This window comes from Chiloscyllium punctatum, chromosome 17 (assembly GCF_047496795.1).
Source record: "Chiloscyllium punctatum isolate Juve2018m chromosome 17, sChiPun1.3, whole genome shotgun sequence".
NCBI lineage: Eukaryota > Metazoa > Chordata > Chondrichthyes > Orectolobiformes > Hemiscylliidae > Chiloscyllium > Chiloscyllium punctatum.
In genome coordinates, this window is record NC_092755.1 from 63173723 (window position 1) to 63189341 (window position 15619).

General features: G+C 37.5%; 1 protein-coding gene across 2 annotated transcripts in view; it reads left to right on the forward strand.

Moving 5' to 3' along the window:
- Positions 1-15619, forward strand: part of rfc5 (replication factor C (activator 1) 5) — a 58224-nt gene that overhangs the window by 23893 nt on the left and 18712 nt on the right. For both annotated transcript variants that reach the window (XM_072587312.1, XM_072587311.1), the window contains exons 4-8: positions 1602-1681; positions 6824-6897; positions 7724-7883; positions 13068-13149; positions 13250-13379. In XM_072587312.1, coding sequence (XP_072443413.1) covers positions 1602-1681; positions 6824-6897; positions 7724-7883; positions 13068-13149; positions 13250-13379 — 526 coding nt within the window. The remainder of the gene's footprint in view (positions 1-1601; positions 1682-6823; positions 6898-7723; positions 7884-13067; positions 13150-13249; positions 13380-15619) is intronic.

Sequence of the window (15619 nt, forward strand, 5' to 3'; positions counted from 1 at the left end):
GTACCTGATTTTTATATTTAAATAGACAGCTTTTTTTTTTGGTGCATAGCTTTTGTTTTAAGAAAAGGATAAGCAGCTAGGTCTTGGTGAAGAGGAGCACTGGATTATAAAATATACCTTGTAACATCTACTGATTTTATCAGTAAAGAAATTCTTACTCACCTGATAATTTTCAAATGTGAGATTTTCATATCTTTCTAATTCCATTAACTGTTCTTACGCAGAAAACAAAAATCTTTGTTCTTTTCCAACTTTTTGAAATCAAAATATATTTAGAGCCTCTCGGGTTGATCATTTTGTTCAGGGCAAAACTTGAAATGTAATTATTTTGAAAATTTGTTACTGTTTGAAATTACCCCATTTATTTTTCATTCACTAGTTTGAATTTCTGAGATAGAACAAAAATCTCCTGAATAATTTCCTGTTAAAATAAGCTGTATGACACTGACCAGTATTAACATGCATTAAATAGATTTTTCCTGCTGTTCACAAATTTTTATATCCATAGAAAATCTATTTGCATGCATGTTGCCACTGCAAATCTAACTTTTGCTTAACCACTGATTTAAGAAAAAGACTGAAACGAAACTTCTTGGCATAGAAACTGCACATTCACAGTCTGCCATGTTAACCATTTGCAAAAATCACTGTATGAAGTTTTCAAAGAACGTGGACGGCACAGTGGTTAGCACTGCTGCCTCACAGCACCAGAGACCTGGGTTCAATTCCCACCTTGGGCGACTGTCTGTGTGGAATTTGCACATTCTCCCCGTGTCTGCATGGGTTTCCTCCGGGTGCTCCGGTTTCCTCCCACAGTCCAAACGATGTGCAGGTTAGGTGAATTAGCCATGCTAAATTGTCCATTGTGTTAGGTGTAAGGGAATGGGTCTGGGTGGGTTGCTCTTCGGAGGGTCAGTTGAGCCAAAGGGCCTGTTTCCACACTGAAAGCAATCTAATAAACCGTGGCAAATGAAGACTCGTTTAAGTCAAAAAGTGTGTGCATGAAGGTACCTCTGACTCTACAAACCACAGAACCACATATTTAAGATATATGTGGATTAAGCACTAATAATTCATCTCGTGACAATGGATAAAGTTGATGTAAGTGCTATCCATAACATGATCGTTTGTGAGACTCCATATCCTCATTATTCATCAGAAATGTATAATAATTCCTTCAATTCAATGGAAATTATTGTGACCGCATGGTAACAACAAATATCTAGCACACTGGCACATTGTAATGGGGAAAAAATGTACTTAAGCCAGTAGTTTTAATATGCAGAAATGATGTTTTTATGTTGCTGAAATTGTTCTTCGTAACAACCATAAGTAATTCATTGTGTTTACAGAGAAATGTTTGAACTGTACAACATTGTAATCAGTGGTTGTTTTTCATTGTTCAGAAATTTCATACTCTATTGCAAATTTCAGTGATAACACTGGTTCAGCTAGTGTGATTTAATTAACATTAAATTGCAACATTAAGGATGAAATTTGAGTTCTTAGACGATAATGTGTACTTTACAGATTAATTTAAAAACTGCCATTTATTTGTCAGGAGGCCATTTAAGAAGTTTATGATTTTGTTTTCTCTGTAGCTGAATGCCTCTGATGATCGAGGTATCGATATAGTACGTGGACCTATATTGAACTTCTCCAGCACAAGAACCATTTTCAAGTGAGCACTATGATGATTTCAGTTTATAAAGAAAAGTCTACTTTCAAACACTGTTACAACTGATATGGCATGCTGTACAGGGACCATGATCCTGATATTGTGAGGTGCGATAGAGGAAACAGCAAGTAACTTTGGCTGAGCTTTGTAACATATCACTTCATCTGTGCTTCTGAAGGCTGTGACCTGCGAGAGTACAGTGTCAGTGACATAAAGATATTTGTTATAGCGAACATTATTCCTGTGTTAAACTTGATCACTGAATGTTATTTTAATTTGGTAGTTATAGGTCCTCGTAACCATTGAAACTTGCCCTTGCCTAACATTATTATGTATGATTTGACCTGAGGCCACTGACCAACTAACTGTTAGATGTAGGAAAGATGATACATATGCTTCAATTGTGGTGATAGCCCTCGTTCCACAGCAGTCCTAAATTTGGTGAATCAACAGAGATTAAAGTTCAAAATTGAACTCTTCTGAATTGTGTCACAATATGATGTATTTTTCCACCAAACAAATGAGAGATCTCTACAAGGACTTGCATTCATGCGCAGTGGGCATTGCTGTTTAATGGTTTACGTTTCCCAATCAAGACTCCAGATGACTTGGAAATAGCTTTATCTAGTGAGGTAACAGTTTACGTTTATGATAAAATTATTTGACAAATCGCAAATATATTGACCAGTTACACTGGATTCTATAGTAGAATGTAAATGCAATAAGTTTTTTCCATTAGAGGTATTCATTGGTGTATTTAAGAACAGAAACCTGATGGGGGTTTTATTCATGCTTGACTATAGTAAACTTTTTTTTAACTAAGTATGTTCAGTCCTGCACCAAGAATAATTTGATTTTAAGATCACTGAAAATGACTTTTTAGGAAAGCTATACCCAATTATTCTACTAGTTTCATTGCTATACACAGCCCAGCAGCCCTTGTGGTGGAGTGATATTGTCTATTCTTCCAGGACAAGAGGATTGGATTAGAGTCCCACCTGCTCCAGAAGTGTGTAAAAACTCTACTCAATTCAAAGTTTGTGAGAAGATTTGAAGCTCGGGTGCTCATTGTTGTGGTTCTGTTCGCCTAGCTGGGAATTTGTGTTGCAGATGTTTCGTCCCCTGTCTAGGTGACATCCTCAGTGCTTGGGAGCTTCCTGTGAAGCGCTTCTGTGATCTTTCCTCCGCCATTTGTAGTGGTTTGAATCTGCCACTTCCGGTTGTCAGTTCCAGCTGTCCGCTGCAGTGGCTGGTATATTGGGTCCAGGTTGATGTGCTTATTGATTGATTGAATCTGTGGATGAGCGCTCACAGGAAAGATCACAGAAGCGCTTCACAGGAAGCTCCCAAGCACTGAGGATGTCACCTAGACAGGGGACGAAACATCTGCAACACAAATTCCCAGCTAGGTGAACAGAACCACAACAACTCTACTCAATCTCATAGCAAGCAAAATATTTTTTGATTGGAAAAAGTGCAATTTGAAAGCCTTCCTTTTTAAACAGCAGAATTTTCTACATATTGACCTGGGACGTGATCACTTTTTATGGTAGGGCCTGCCTTATTTTAAAACTGCTTAATACTAACGTTTAAAATTCCAAAGAGGTCTGTGCTGGTTCACCACTTTCACTCAGATGAAATTGGCATCACTAGTAAAAACTCTTCTTAAGATTTGGTTACATTTGTAGGTTAATGACGTATAATGAATGGTGGCAAAGCAGTAATTCATTGGTCTGCTGTTGAACACTTGGATAATTTTTCCCACGCTTATAACTGATATTGTAACTAAACAGTCAATTTTAATTTAAATTATTACTTTTCTTTGTCTTTTGATTCATCAAGTTCTGACATTGTTTCACTGTGCTTCAGGCTACTTGATGTATAAGCCTATACTTTAAAATGCTTGAAATGCTTGAAACTTGGATTTACTGACTTGATTTTGAATTTCTCCTTTTCTTAATTGGGTAACTTGACAAGATGAAGAAGGCTGGCGATGAAGATGGAGAAAAGGGTAGGGGTGATGACACATCCCTGCTTGACCACTGTCTTGATCACAAAGTATTCTGTTGTATTATTGTTGATGAGGACTGTCACTAAAAGTCTTGTGGTGGAAGAGACAGATTCATCAACGTGATGATGAAATTCACTGAACAGCTGGCCTTTGACAGGATCTTCTGTAGCATTTCCAGATTGAGTCAAAAGCACTGGTCAGATCAATGAAGGCCATGTAGAGTGGTTGATGTTGTTCCTGACATTTCTCTTTGGGTTGCTGAGCAGTGAAAATCATGTTTATGGTTCCAAGATTTGGTCAGAAGCCACACTAACTTTCAGGAAGGACTTCCTCTGAGTCTGGGAGAAAGTACCTAGCGAGGATTCAGGCGATGATCTTCCCAGTCATGGAGAGTAGGGAGATTCCTTGGTAGTTCCCTTTGCCTCCTTTCTTGAAGATGCAATGGCAACATCCCTGAGATCAGCAGGGATTTCTTCTTTGTCCCAGATTTTCAGGAGCAGTTGATGGAGATGACAGGAATGGCATCTGCACTTTTCTTACTATTCGTGTCTCTGACAGAGATCTCAAAGTTTGCCACATTACGTGGGAGTCTAGTATCATCTTTGGAGAGTTGAGGGATTTCTACAAACACAATCCTCAGCAATTGTATCGCAGTTTAGGAGTTCTTTTGAAGTGTTCTGTCTATGAGGCTGATTTTTTTTTTTCTCTTTCAAAAGGGTGCCATTTTTATTCCGCACTAGTTTGAGACAAATGGTGTTGGCTCCATATATTGCCTTGACAGCACTGAAGAAACCCTGGTTGTTGTGTTTGTCAGCAAGGGCTTACAGTTCCAAACCTTTTTTATTCGTGTACTTCTCTAAGTGTTTTTTAAACGTTGTAACTGCACCATTATCCACAGTTTTCTCTGGAAGTTAATTTTACACACTAACCATTCTCCACTTTTTAAAAAAAAATGTCCCTCTTGGCTTTTTACAATCTTTCTACTCTCGCTTAAAAATATGACACTTAGTCTTGAAATTCCCTCCTCAACCTCCTACACTCCACTGAAAAAAGTCCCAACCTGTCCAGCCTCTCCTTATAACTCAAATCTTCCATTCCTGGCAACATCTTGGTAAATCTCTTCTGAACCATCTCCAGCTTAATAGTATACTTCCTATACCAGGATGACAGAATTGGACACAGTACTCCAAAAAAGGCACACCAACGTTTTGCACAATCTCTCCTTGCTTTACTGGCGATATTGCTTTGACAAGCATAGAGCTTTACTCCTCTTATCGCTGAGGTCTTGGATGATCTGGCCATTCTCTTCAAACCAGCCTTGTGTTTCCTGGTCTTTGCAGCCAATGGTTTCTTCACGAAATGAGATGATAGTTGTCTTCAGTTCTTTTCAGATTTCTTCCATTCCATTAAAATGAACTCTTTGCAGATTTTGGTAAATACGTTGCTGTAGGTTCACTAGTCTGCTTGGTTCTTGAAGCTGCTTAATATCGAGCTTTTCTCGGAACTGTTTCTTCATCTCTGACTACTTCTGGTGGCATTTGTTAGACATTTGAGGAGGGGATAAGCCAGTGGTCTGTCCAGCAGTCATTTACGCTGGTTGTAGATTTGGTAATAAGGACATTCTTTAGGTTCTTTGTTCCAGAAGATTGTTTTGCTTGTCGTTCATGAATGTTTGTACATTTCACATTTCAAGATTGAGTTTCACTTTGGTTTTCAGAGCTCACTTAGATGAGACCGCTGGATTCTGTTTTCCAATCCGGTTGGTGACAGAACAGACTATTTTTAGGGCACCTTTTCTAGCCTCCTTCCTGTGTGGGTTGAGTAGAATGGATCTTGAAGAGGGCTGCTCAGTCATGAAGGAAGCCACCAAAAATATTTTCCTGTCCATATTCCAAAGAGAAATGACTGAGTCAAATACCAAATACAACAGCCTATGTGGTCATCTGAATCTAGGGATTTCCAGATTTTTCAATCCTGTCCCCATCGCCTCTCCCTGTTTGCTGCAGGGCTTGTACTGTATGTGTGGAGTCTGTTGACTTTCCCTAGGTAAATGCCTTGGTGGGACAACTTTTTAATGTGGGGATGCTGTTGCATATGGTCTTTGACAAAATGTAGACCTATTTCTAAGGGCAAGAAGGAAATCTTGATGTCTAGGGACCTCCTTACTGTTGCAGCCTCCATCTGCCGTTGCAGCTGTTGATATCACATGTATCTTCTGCCTGGAAAGCCCATTGAGATTGGTTTCATATTATACTTTATCTGGTTCCTCCCCTCCATCCTTACCATATTGGGTGGCCCTCCCAGGAGTTGAGAAGTCCTGACGACATTGCTTTCAGGATCAACAGAACATTGTTCTCAACTGAAAAAGGTGGTAATCCATGGAAAAGTGAATAAATATAGGTTACTCTAGTTGATATCATTTCACAGCAAAGGATTTACTCTGTGACCCACTAGTCTATATAGAATCATAGAATCCCTACAGTGCGGAAGTAGGCAGTTCGGCCTATTGAATTCACACTGATCCTCTGAAGAGCATCCCACCCAGACTCATCTCCGTAACCTACATTTCCCATGGATAATCCTGCACATCCCGAGGCAGTATGGGCAATTTAGCATGGCCAATCCACCTAACTGGAATATCTTTGCCTGACATAGTACTGAGTCCAAAGATGTGTATATAGAAAATATCAAATCATCCCAAGTTTTATCCTCTGCTATGAAGTGCGACTAATCTGGCTAGCTATAGAGATGCATGAATTGGGCATACCTTTCCTGGAGTTGGAAAGGAGGGCTACATAGGCAAATCTTCCAAATCCTGTTTGAATCTCATTTGATAAAGTTGTCCCACCAAGGCATTTACCTAAGGAGTTGTTGAGTTTTCTGATGTAGATCACATGAAGGATGACCAATTGTTTACTGATTAAGGTAAACCTCTTTTTGTAACCCAGTAACTACTTATCAATTTGTTATTTTAAGATATCGTCTACCTAACTTCTAGTTCCAGCATTTTCATTTTATGTGAAGTGAAGACTGAATGTTAGTGACTGGAGTGTTAGCCCAACACATTGACCGTTTGAATGTTACCAACATTGAGCATTTCACAAGAAAGAATTCAATTATTTTAATTATTTCAGAAAGGGGTTTAAGCTCGTTATCCTAGATGAGGCGGATGCAATGACTCAAGATGCTCAGAATGCTCTCAGAAGGGGTAAGAACTGGAAATATTCATCTTAATGAACGCTTATCCTGCTTCCCAGTTTTTTTTAAAATCTTGCATCATAGTTCTGACCATGCACACCTTAAATATATATATGCCTCACAAAAGCAGTGCTTTAAAAATCTTAGAAAATGAGCCAGAAGTGTGTGGTTTACAGCATTGCGGGGGAGGAAGGGGGGAAAATGTGCAGAACAGCACATTCTTTTCTCTAATATTTACTTATTCTTTTATTACTTTGTCTCAATTCCCCTGGAGATAGCACAGTCTCTGTTTATGTAAGTTATCATTCTTGGAGTATTTACAGTTCATGAATTGGCATTACACAAAAATCTACAGTGACTCTTTCAAACCATTTAGTTCCCCCCCTCTTGGTAGCTTTAGTTTTGCTTGTTTGCTACTACAGGAACAGCAATTTGGTGTGTGCATTCTGTACCACACTGCCCCCAGGCTTTTTATTTTTAGCTACAAGTCTGGGTGTTTAAAATGCAGAGGAGGTCTTAGATGCTTTCAAATATACACCATATTTTCATGGATTACTCAATCGCAACTGAAATTAATGCGCATAATACAATATTTTACGTGCACTGAATTCTCTATAAACATTAATTAGCAATATATTTGCATTTAACCTTGTGAAAATTAATGCTTCAAAAGTATGATGATTGGGTGTTATATTAGTTGCATTTAAAATTATTTTTACAGCTGATAAAGAATTTTTTTTTCAGCATTTAAGTCCAATGAAAAAGTTGTTTTTCCTAGTTACATGTGTTGTTTTTCTCCATTTCAAATTCTGAGTAATTAATTGTTTGTGATGCAGTTATTGAGAAATTTACAGAGAACACCAGATTTTGCCTAATCTGTAACTACCTGTCGAAGATCATCCCTGCTTTACAGTCTCGATGTACTAGGTTCCGATTTGGGCCGCTGTCACCAGAACAGATGATTCCAAGATTGGAGTTTGTCATCAAAGAAGAAAAGTGAGTTTTCTCATTGTACTGCCCCACAATTTATTGTAGAAAGCTAAGGCAGGAATCAATAGTTTCCATCTTTTTCTGCTATCAATTATGAAAGCCTTTTATCTGGAAAAGATGTACAAAAGACAGTTTAGCAGAGATTATCTTTTAAAAATCTGCATTTGTTTTGTTTCCTTATGGTCAATCTCTTGTCTTCATCAAAGTTTATTCAATAGTAACTTAACTAGATTCTGGTTTTATGCAAGGTAGCATTTTTAGCTACTTCTTTGCAGTGAATAAAATGCTACCACCATTTCAGAAAAGTCAAATAATTCAGCAGCATTCCTGTTTGCATATGTTCTTTCATTTGTTTTTGAGAATATGAAATTTAGGTAAATAGAAATCTGGCCTAATTTCTTTTTAAGGTGATGGGGAGGCGGAGGTGGATGTTTTAAAATACTACCAAGCTGATGTCTGTTGATGCTATTTCAAATTTTATTTTAAAAAGTGTTAATTACTATCTATGTGCTGTTCCTCAGTTAGGTGTCGCTGCAGTCACATTATTCTTTGCTTAGCAGGCAAGAGCTCCTGCTCTAAATTTTCCAACAGTCGTGCTGTGTAAACAGCCCACTAGCAATCATGCAACTGCAGGTGATTTTCTTTTCTGATTTGCCTTTCCCATGGAGAAATACCTTCACCTTGACTTAAATATGTTCCTGAAGCAGCATATGTATGGGATCCAGACGTAAACAGTTGTAAGAACAAAATTAGAGTTTACTGGATTTGAGCAGCTTCATGACTCAATTAAAATCATTGTATTCGAGCTTAATACTGGAATATTGTTCCACTCCATCCTCCCACTAACTAATTAAGTATTCACTGCTACACATACTACATAAATACAGTTATGCTCCATTATGCATGTCATGACCAATCTACACAAAATATTCTTAAAATAAAACCAACTTCTCTTCAACAGAAGTTATATTTTAAGGAAAATTTAATGACAGGATTTTAATTTCATTAACTCTTCATTAATAGCCTTAACTAAATTTAACTTTAGGGAATACCATCATTTTCATGATTTGGAATAACATACATTCCATTATGTTTGGACGAAATTCATTTTATTAATATTGTAATCAAATTTGAATTAAAATTGCATTTCAGCATTTAATTATTTAGTTTTGATGCCACATCCTCAAACCGTTATCTTTCAGACTTACATCTGTGGCTTCTAGTTTATGGAGCTCAATTCTTGATTGGCTGTAACAGTTCTAATTCCAACTGAATAGAGTAAATGTTTCTGCAGGACAGGGCTGGTCCCTTTTTTGTTTATTTGTAGTGTGCCAACATCTGTCACATAACTTGTTTATCCTTTCTGTGAAAGTTTTAAGTTAATTCACCACCCATAGTTATGAGTATGTATTTATTATATTTCTGTTGATTCTCTTGCTTTTAGTTACGTTTATTCCCCGGCTCCTTTTTTTGAACTGGGTGTAACATTTGTGGTAACTTTATTACTGCTTGGTGAATCAGACACCAAGTGTGGAATATAATGTGTTCCTCCATGCTGAGTTTGGCAGTGGAGACATTAGACCTCCACAATGATTTAATTCCATGTACTTTCCTCTTCCAGCACCAATCAAGACCATTGCGTGGGCAATTAATGCCCATTTAAGGACTTCATCCCATGGCTACTGGAATTACTTCAGTGTCGTGAGTTGGAGTACTCACCATTTATAAATACCAGTGATGGGATAAAGATATCACCCAGCAAAGTATAAGCCTGACCATATTTTAAATGTATAACTTTTTCTCGTGGAACTCTATTTAGTAACAAAATAATGTTCAGTTATAAACTTAATGGTATGTCCTTAGGAAGGTTTACTTTACAGTTGATATGAGCACTTAGTTTGTTTGTTGGTTTGCAGTGTCATTTCTAATGAAAAGTCACTGGAAGTTTCTCCCTGCAGATACTATCAGAACCTGCTGAGTTTTGCCAGCAATTTCTGTTTTTGTTGAAGTGTTAGAGTTGTCTCTTTGTTATATGAGCATTGTTTATATAAATGTTACCTTAAGTAGTGAACTGATGTGCTGGCAGTTCTGCTGAAGTCTTGGAATGCTCTATCTTCTGGATTCTGTGGCTTCAACTCTTGACTACTGCACTGAGTTATCGCCTTCACTTAGCTAATTACTTCTCTTACTTGTACTGCACTTGGCTCCATGAAGAAACAAGTTATGAAATTAATTGCTACAATAGATTTTGAAGTTTTTATTTCTTTCCCACCTCTTCTATATTTCATGTTTAAAGCTTCTCTGAACTTTCGATGACTTAAGAACAGGAATAGGCCAATCAACCATTTGGGTCTACTCCACCATTAAATGCAATCAATGCACTATCTGCTTAACCCTTGATTCCATTAGTAATCATAATTCAATCTACCTCTAATTCAAACATACTGCAAGACTCAACAACCCTTTAGAGTAGAGAATTCCAAAGATTCTAAATGTTTCCCCGTCTCAGCCCTAAGTGGCATCTTTTTTTTTAGAAAAGTTGTGACCCCTAGTATTTGACTGTCCAACCAGGGGAAGCACCTTTCTTTCATCTACCATGTTTATCTCCAAGTGTTGTGTAGGTTTCAATGAGATCACCTCTTGGTCTTCAAAACCCACAGAGAATGCAGGCTCACTTTGCCTAATCTCTCTTAAAAGAACAGTCCCACCATACTGGGAATAAGTTTGGTGAATCTTCATTGCACTCACTCTTTGGCAATAATATCCTTCCTGAGGAAAGGGCATCAAAGCTGCATGCAATATTCCAGCTGTAGCCTTACAAGCTTCCATACAATTGAAGCAAGATTTCACTACTCTTATACTTAATTCCACTTGCCATAAAGATTAACATTTCATTAGCCTTTCGAATAGCCTACTATTCCTGTATGTTTGTTAGCCTTTAGAAATGATTTGGAGGTGCCAGTGTTGGACTGGGGTGGGCAAAGTTAAAAATCACACACCAGGTTATTATCCGACAGGTTTACTTGGAAGCACTAGCTTTCGAAGCATTGCTTCTTCATCAGGTAAAGAAGCAGCATTTTGAAAATTAGTGCTTCCAAATAAACTTGTTGGACTATATAACCTGATGTTGTGTGATTTTTAACTTTAGTCTTTCGTAAATCTGTTTTCTTTCTCTTAGCTGCTTTGTGTCCATGCTGCTACTGCCCTCTGTTCACCCATGGGTGTGTAATTCGTACATAAACTCAATATGTTGTGCTTCTGAAACTTTATGGGCATCGACCTACTCTCATCCATCCATCAAGCTATAAGACATAGAAGCAGAAATAGACTGTTTAGCCCATCAAATCTACTCAGTCACTCAAAGAGGTCATGACTGATATGATTTTCCTCAGTTCCACTTTCATGACTTTTCCCATAACTTTTGTTTCCTTTTATTAATTGTAAGACCATAAGATGTAGGAGCAGAATGTTGCGCTATCTCACCGAAAAACTATAATTATCCAAATACAGTTTGATGTTTAACAATTCCATTCTGAATCCCCTTATCTCCGTCCTTGCTTGCTCAAGTGGTTCTTAATTTTCTCCTGGATTAGTATTTCTAAAAGCTTCACCACCGCTGACATTGAACTGACTGGACTGTAATTGCTTTGTTTATCCTTCTCTTTTTCAATTATACTGTCAAATTTGCAATTCAGTAGCACCATCTTATGTCTAGATATTTTTAATCGACCTGTTCAGATGTGCAATGACACACCTCTAGAGCAGGTGGGACTTGAACCTGGCCCTTCTGACCCAGAAGTATGGCCACTACCACTGTGCCTTAAGAGCCCTTACCACTACTGTATGTCTAAGGAGCATTTGAAGATTGTGAATAATGCCTCTTCAATTATTTACCATAATGTCTGACAAAATCGATAATGCATTTTATTAAGACCAAGTGACTTATCCAATTTAAATACTGCAAGCCCTTTTGGTATTTCTCTCTGTGTTTTATATATTCCATCTAGCATACTAAAAACCTTGTTTATGGAGCTTTGGCAAGTTCCTCTTCTTTGGAAAACACTGATTCAAGGTACTAATTTTTAATACTTTAGGCATGCCTGCACCTCCACTAATAAATCATTTGATCCTTAATCAGTCCCATTGCTCATCTGAGAATTCCTTTGCCATTAAAGTGCTTGTGGAAGACACTTGGATTCCCCTTTTATTTTTACTGACAAACTGTACTCGTACTGCAACTTTGCTCAATTCTTTTATTGCTCCTCTGAAAATTATAGTCAACCTGGTTCTCCTATTAGTGATGGGATTGTCCAAATATTTCTTATAAAAAAAACAATTTGTAGGGTCTGGAGCTTCACCATTCAAAAGATCATGGCTGATCTGATTATGGCGTTAATTCCATTTTCCTGGCCTTTCACCCATAACCGTTAACAGTTATGCATTAAAAATCTGCCTGACCCAGCCTCACTTACTCACTGATGTAAATGAATTACAAAGGCTGATGACTATCAGAAAAAAAGTACCTTCTGAACAACATTTTAAGTAGGAAACCCCTATTTTTAAACTCTGTCCCCCTAGTCCAAGACTCCCCTGTGAGGGGCAAAATCCTCTTGGCATCTTCCTCATCAACCTACTCAGAATCTTTATACATTTTACTAAGGTCATTTCCCATTCTTCTAAACTCCAATGTGTGTAGCCCCAATCTGCTCGACTTCCCCTCTTTTTTTTCTTTCCTCATGATGTTGTTGAGGATTATTTGTCCAGAGAAAACATTCTAAACCAGTTCTCCACCCAAAATGCAGCCTCTGTGGTTAATCTGTTTTTATCCCTGAGATTTCCTGACCTGATGAATTCTTTCATTTTTAATTTCAAATTTCATGAATCATTTTGAAATTTTTTTTCCATATTAGCCCTTCATTCTGTCTTTGTTCACTTTACTCAGGCTTACTCCAAGGTGTTACAAGGCTACAAATTAATTATACCTGACTGTGGATGGCTTTTACATTAAGATTCCAGAATGAAAGAAGCTTAACTTTTTTAACTAAGACTATTCCACAATATGTGCCTTGCACAATCGAGAATCATTACATCACTTGTAATCTTTATTATACATTTTGACCATAATGCATCACTTACAGAACTTTACAAGACAATTTTACAGAGATAGTTATTCTGAGTCTGTCATTACAGTGTCAACATAACTCCAGATGGACTGAAAGCCATTGTGACACTTTCTAATGGTGATATGCGTCGATCTTTGAATATTTTGCAGGTCAGTAATTTGTCTAACAAATTATTTGTGTTATGTAAGAATTAGAAGTGCTGGCTTTTCCTTGTTTAACACTAATGGAATCATGTACTGAATCAAACAGAGTACAAATATGGCATATGATAAAGTGAGTGAGGAAACAGTGTATACCTGTACTGGTCATCCATTAAAATCAGACATCGCAAACATCCTTGACTGGATGTTAAACAAAGACTTCACCACTGCATACAGGAGTATCCTTTGGAATTGAAACCACAAGAGGTTATATGTAAAATTGATGTTTTTACTGATACAACGGTATTTTACCGTATTTTGTTTCTGTTAAAAGTTGACTCATTAAATTAAATGGAACCATAAAGTTCACCTCCAGTGGTCCTTTTTAGTTTCTCTCCTGCAAATAAGCAAAGCCCAGCATGCCATTCCCTTTCTGATATCCTCCAACACTTTGTTTCAGCCACATATCTAACTTATTCTTCAATGTTGACATGCACAGAGATTTTTCTACTTTCAAACCAGGAAGGTGTACTGGGGAGAAATCTGCCTGAATTTATCCCTCTGGATTGAATATCAATCGGACAGCTGAATAGTTGCTGTGGAGTTTTATACTGGAAATACGAATCAAGAGTAGGAAGTTGCTGCCTGGCAAGGCCAGCAATTTTCGTTTTGGGGATGCAGAACTGTGGCCAGATTGGTGGCTCTTGGATTAAGAAACACTAAAGATTGGGAAAGTTGGTTGGAAGCAAGGACAGACCCTTCGTGCAAAATGACAAACAACTCCTCGACCACCTCCTCCCCCTACCCAACTGTCAAATATTTTGAATATATGAATATTTTGCAGGTCAATAATTTACTTATTTCCTAGGCTATGTTGACCCAGTTGTCAACTTTCAATCTTTCTCTTCGGCAGAGAAAATCCCAGTCATAATTTCTGATTGAATCACCAATTCTAGTAGTGCATTCCACAATAAAATAACCCAGTGAATAAAAATGAATAAATAGTATTTTGTGTGCTCTGTCCTAAATCTTTCTTTTAATTTTGCATCACTTTCTTTTCATTCCTGATCCCTCAACCAGTGAATAGTTTTTATCTACCTAGTCTCATATAACTGAATGTGTCTTTATTAAATCACTCTTCAGTCTCCTCTCCTTATGGAAAATATCCCCAATTTCTCATCTTTCTGTTATACTTCCTCAATCAAGATAGTGTCCTAGTTAATCAATGCTATATCCCCTTCATTGTCTTGACATCCTTTTGTGTCCATTCTACTTATGGCTAGCTAAAATGTTATATATTCACAGTTCTATCTAATCTTACTTCATCACAAGCACTTCTACTTTGGTGACTGAGTATTCAAACAGTATTCAAAATAAATCCTAAGGTTATTAGGACTATTAATATATATGGAAAGCTATTCAGAATCAAAAAGTAAGATTTTTAATTGTCATTGAAACTACGATGACTATAAACAGCATTGCTTAAGATCAAGGAGAGATTGCAATTAATTTTTTGACCTCCTGATTGGGGTAGAATTAATAAACGAATGGAAAAGAAAAAGAAAATCAAGCATGCATTTTAAATGTAACCTCATTACCTTTGGCTCTAATTGTGCATTGTTTGAGGGAGGCAGTGATGTAATGGTATTGCCACTGACCTCATAATCGAGAACCTCCAGGCTAATGTTCTAGGTATGTGGGTTGGAATCCCACCATGACAACCCATGAATTAATTTTTTTAAATGTTCCCAATGAAAACCAAGCCATTAATTCAAAATGAAAATACAAATGAATAGACACTGTATCTCTGCATTTATTTTCACCAAGATTTGAGACGATCTATCATTTCTTTTCCTTCCTTCCCAAGCCCATTGGACCTAATTTCCTTTGAGCAACCCCCACTCCAAACTAGCCCTGAACTTGTTTCCCTGTCCAGTTTCTCTTGTGTCTTCCTTCATGCTCTGTTCAAGTTCATTTTCTCCATTAGATCTGCACTGTTACTTTAAAACTGTCAACCATTGAAATTCCCTTAGTTCCAATTCCAGACCTGACGTTGTTGACAAACCTGTCTTCGGTTTTGTGCTCTCCTTCAAATCAACTGCCATTGTCTTTCTCAAAGTGCCAGTACCTGACCCCTTCATCAGACTAAACTTACCCTATCTCAAGCCTTTTCTCTCCAAAGTCCTTGAATGTGTCACCTCCTGCATCTGTGCCCATCTTTCATGGAGTTTCATACGTGAATCCCTCTATTGATTTCTGAGCATGCGACAGTTAGCAAAATTGTTCTTGCCTATATGACAGTGACAAAGGTAAACTTTTCCTCCTCATCATGTCTGAAGCCTTTGACTCAGCTGACTGCACTTTCCTTTTACGCAGTTCACTATCTCAGAGTGTGATAGATGGTGGGATATTGAGTAAATTTAAGGAGGAGATATACGGATTGATTTTTAATTAACGATGGATTGGAGTTTATGGAGTG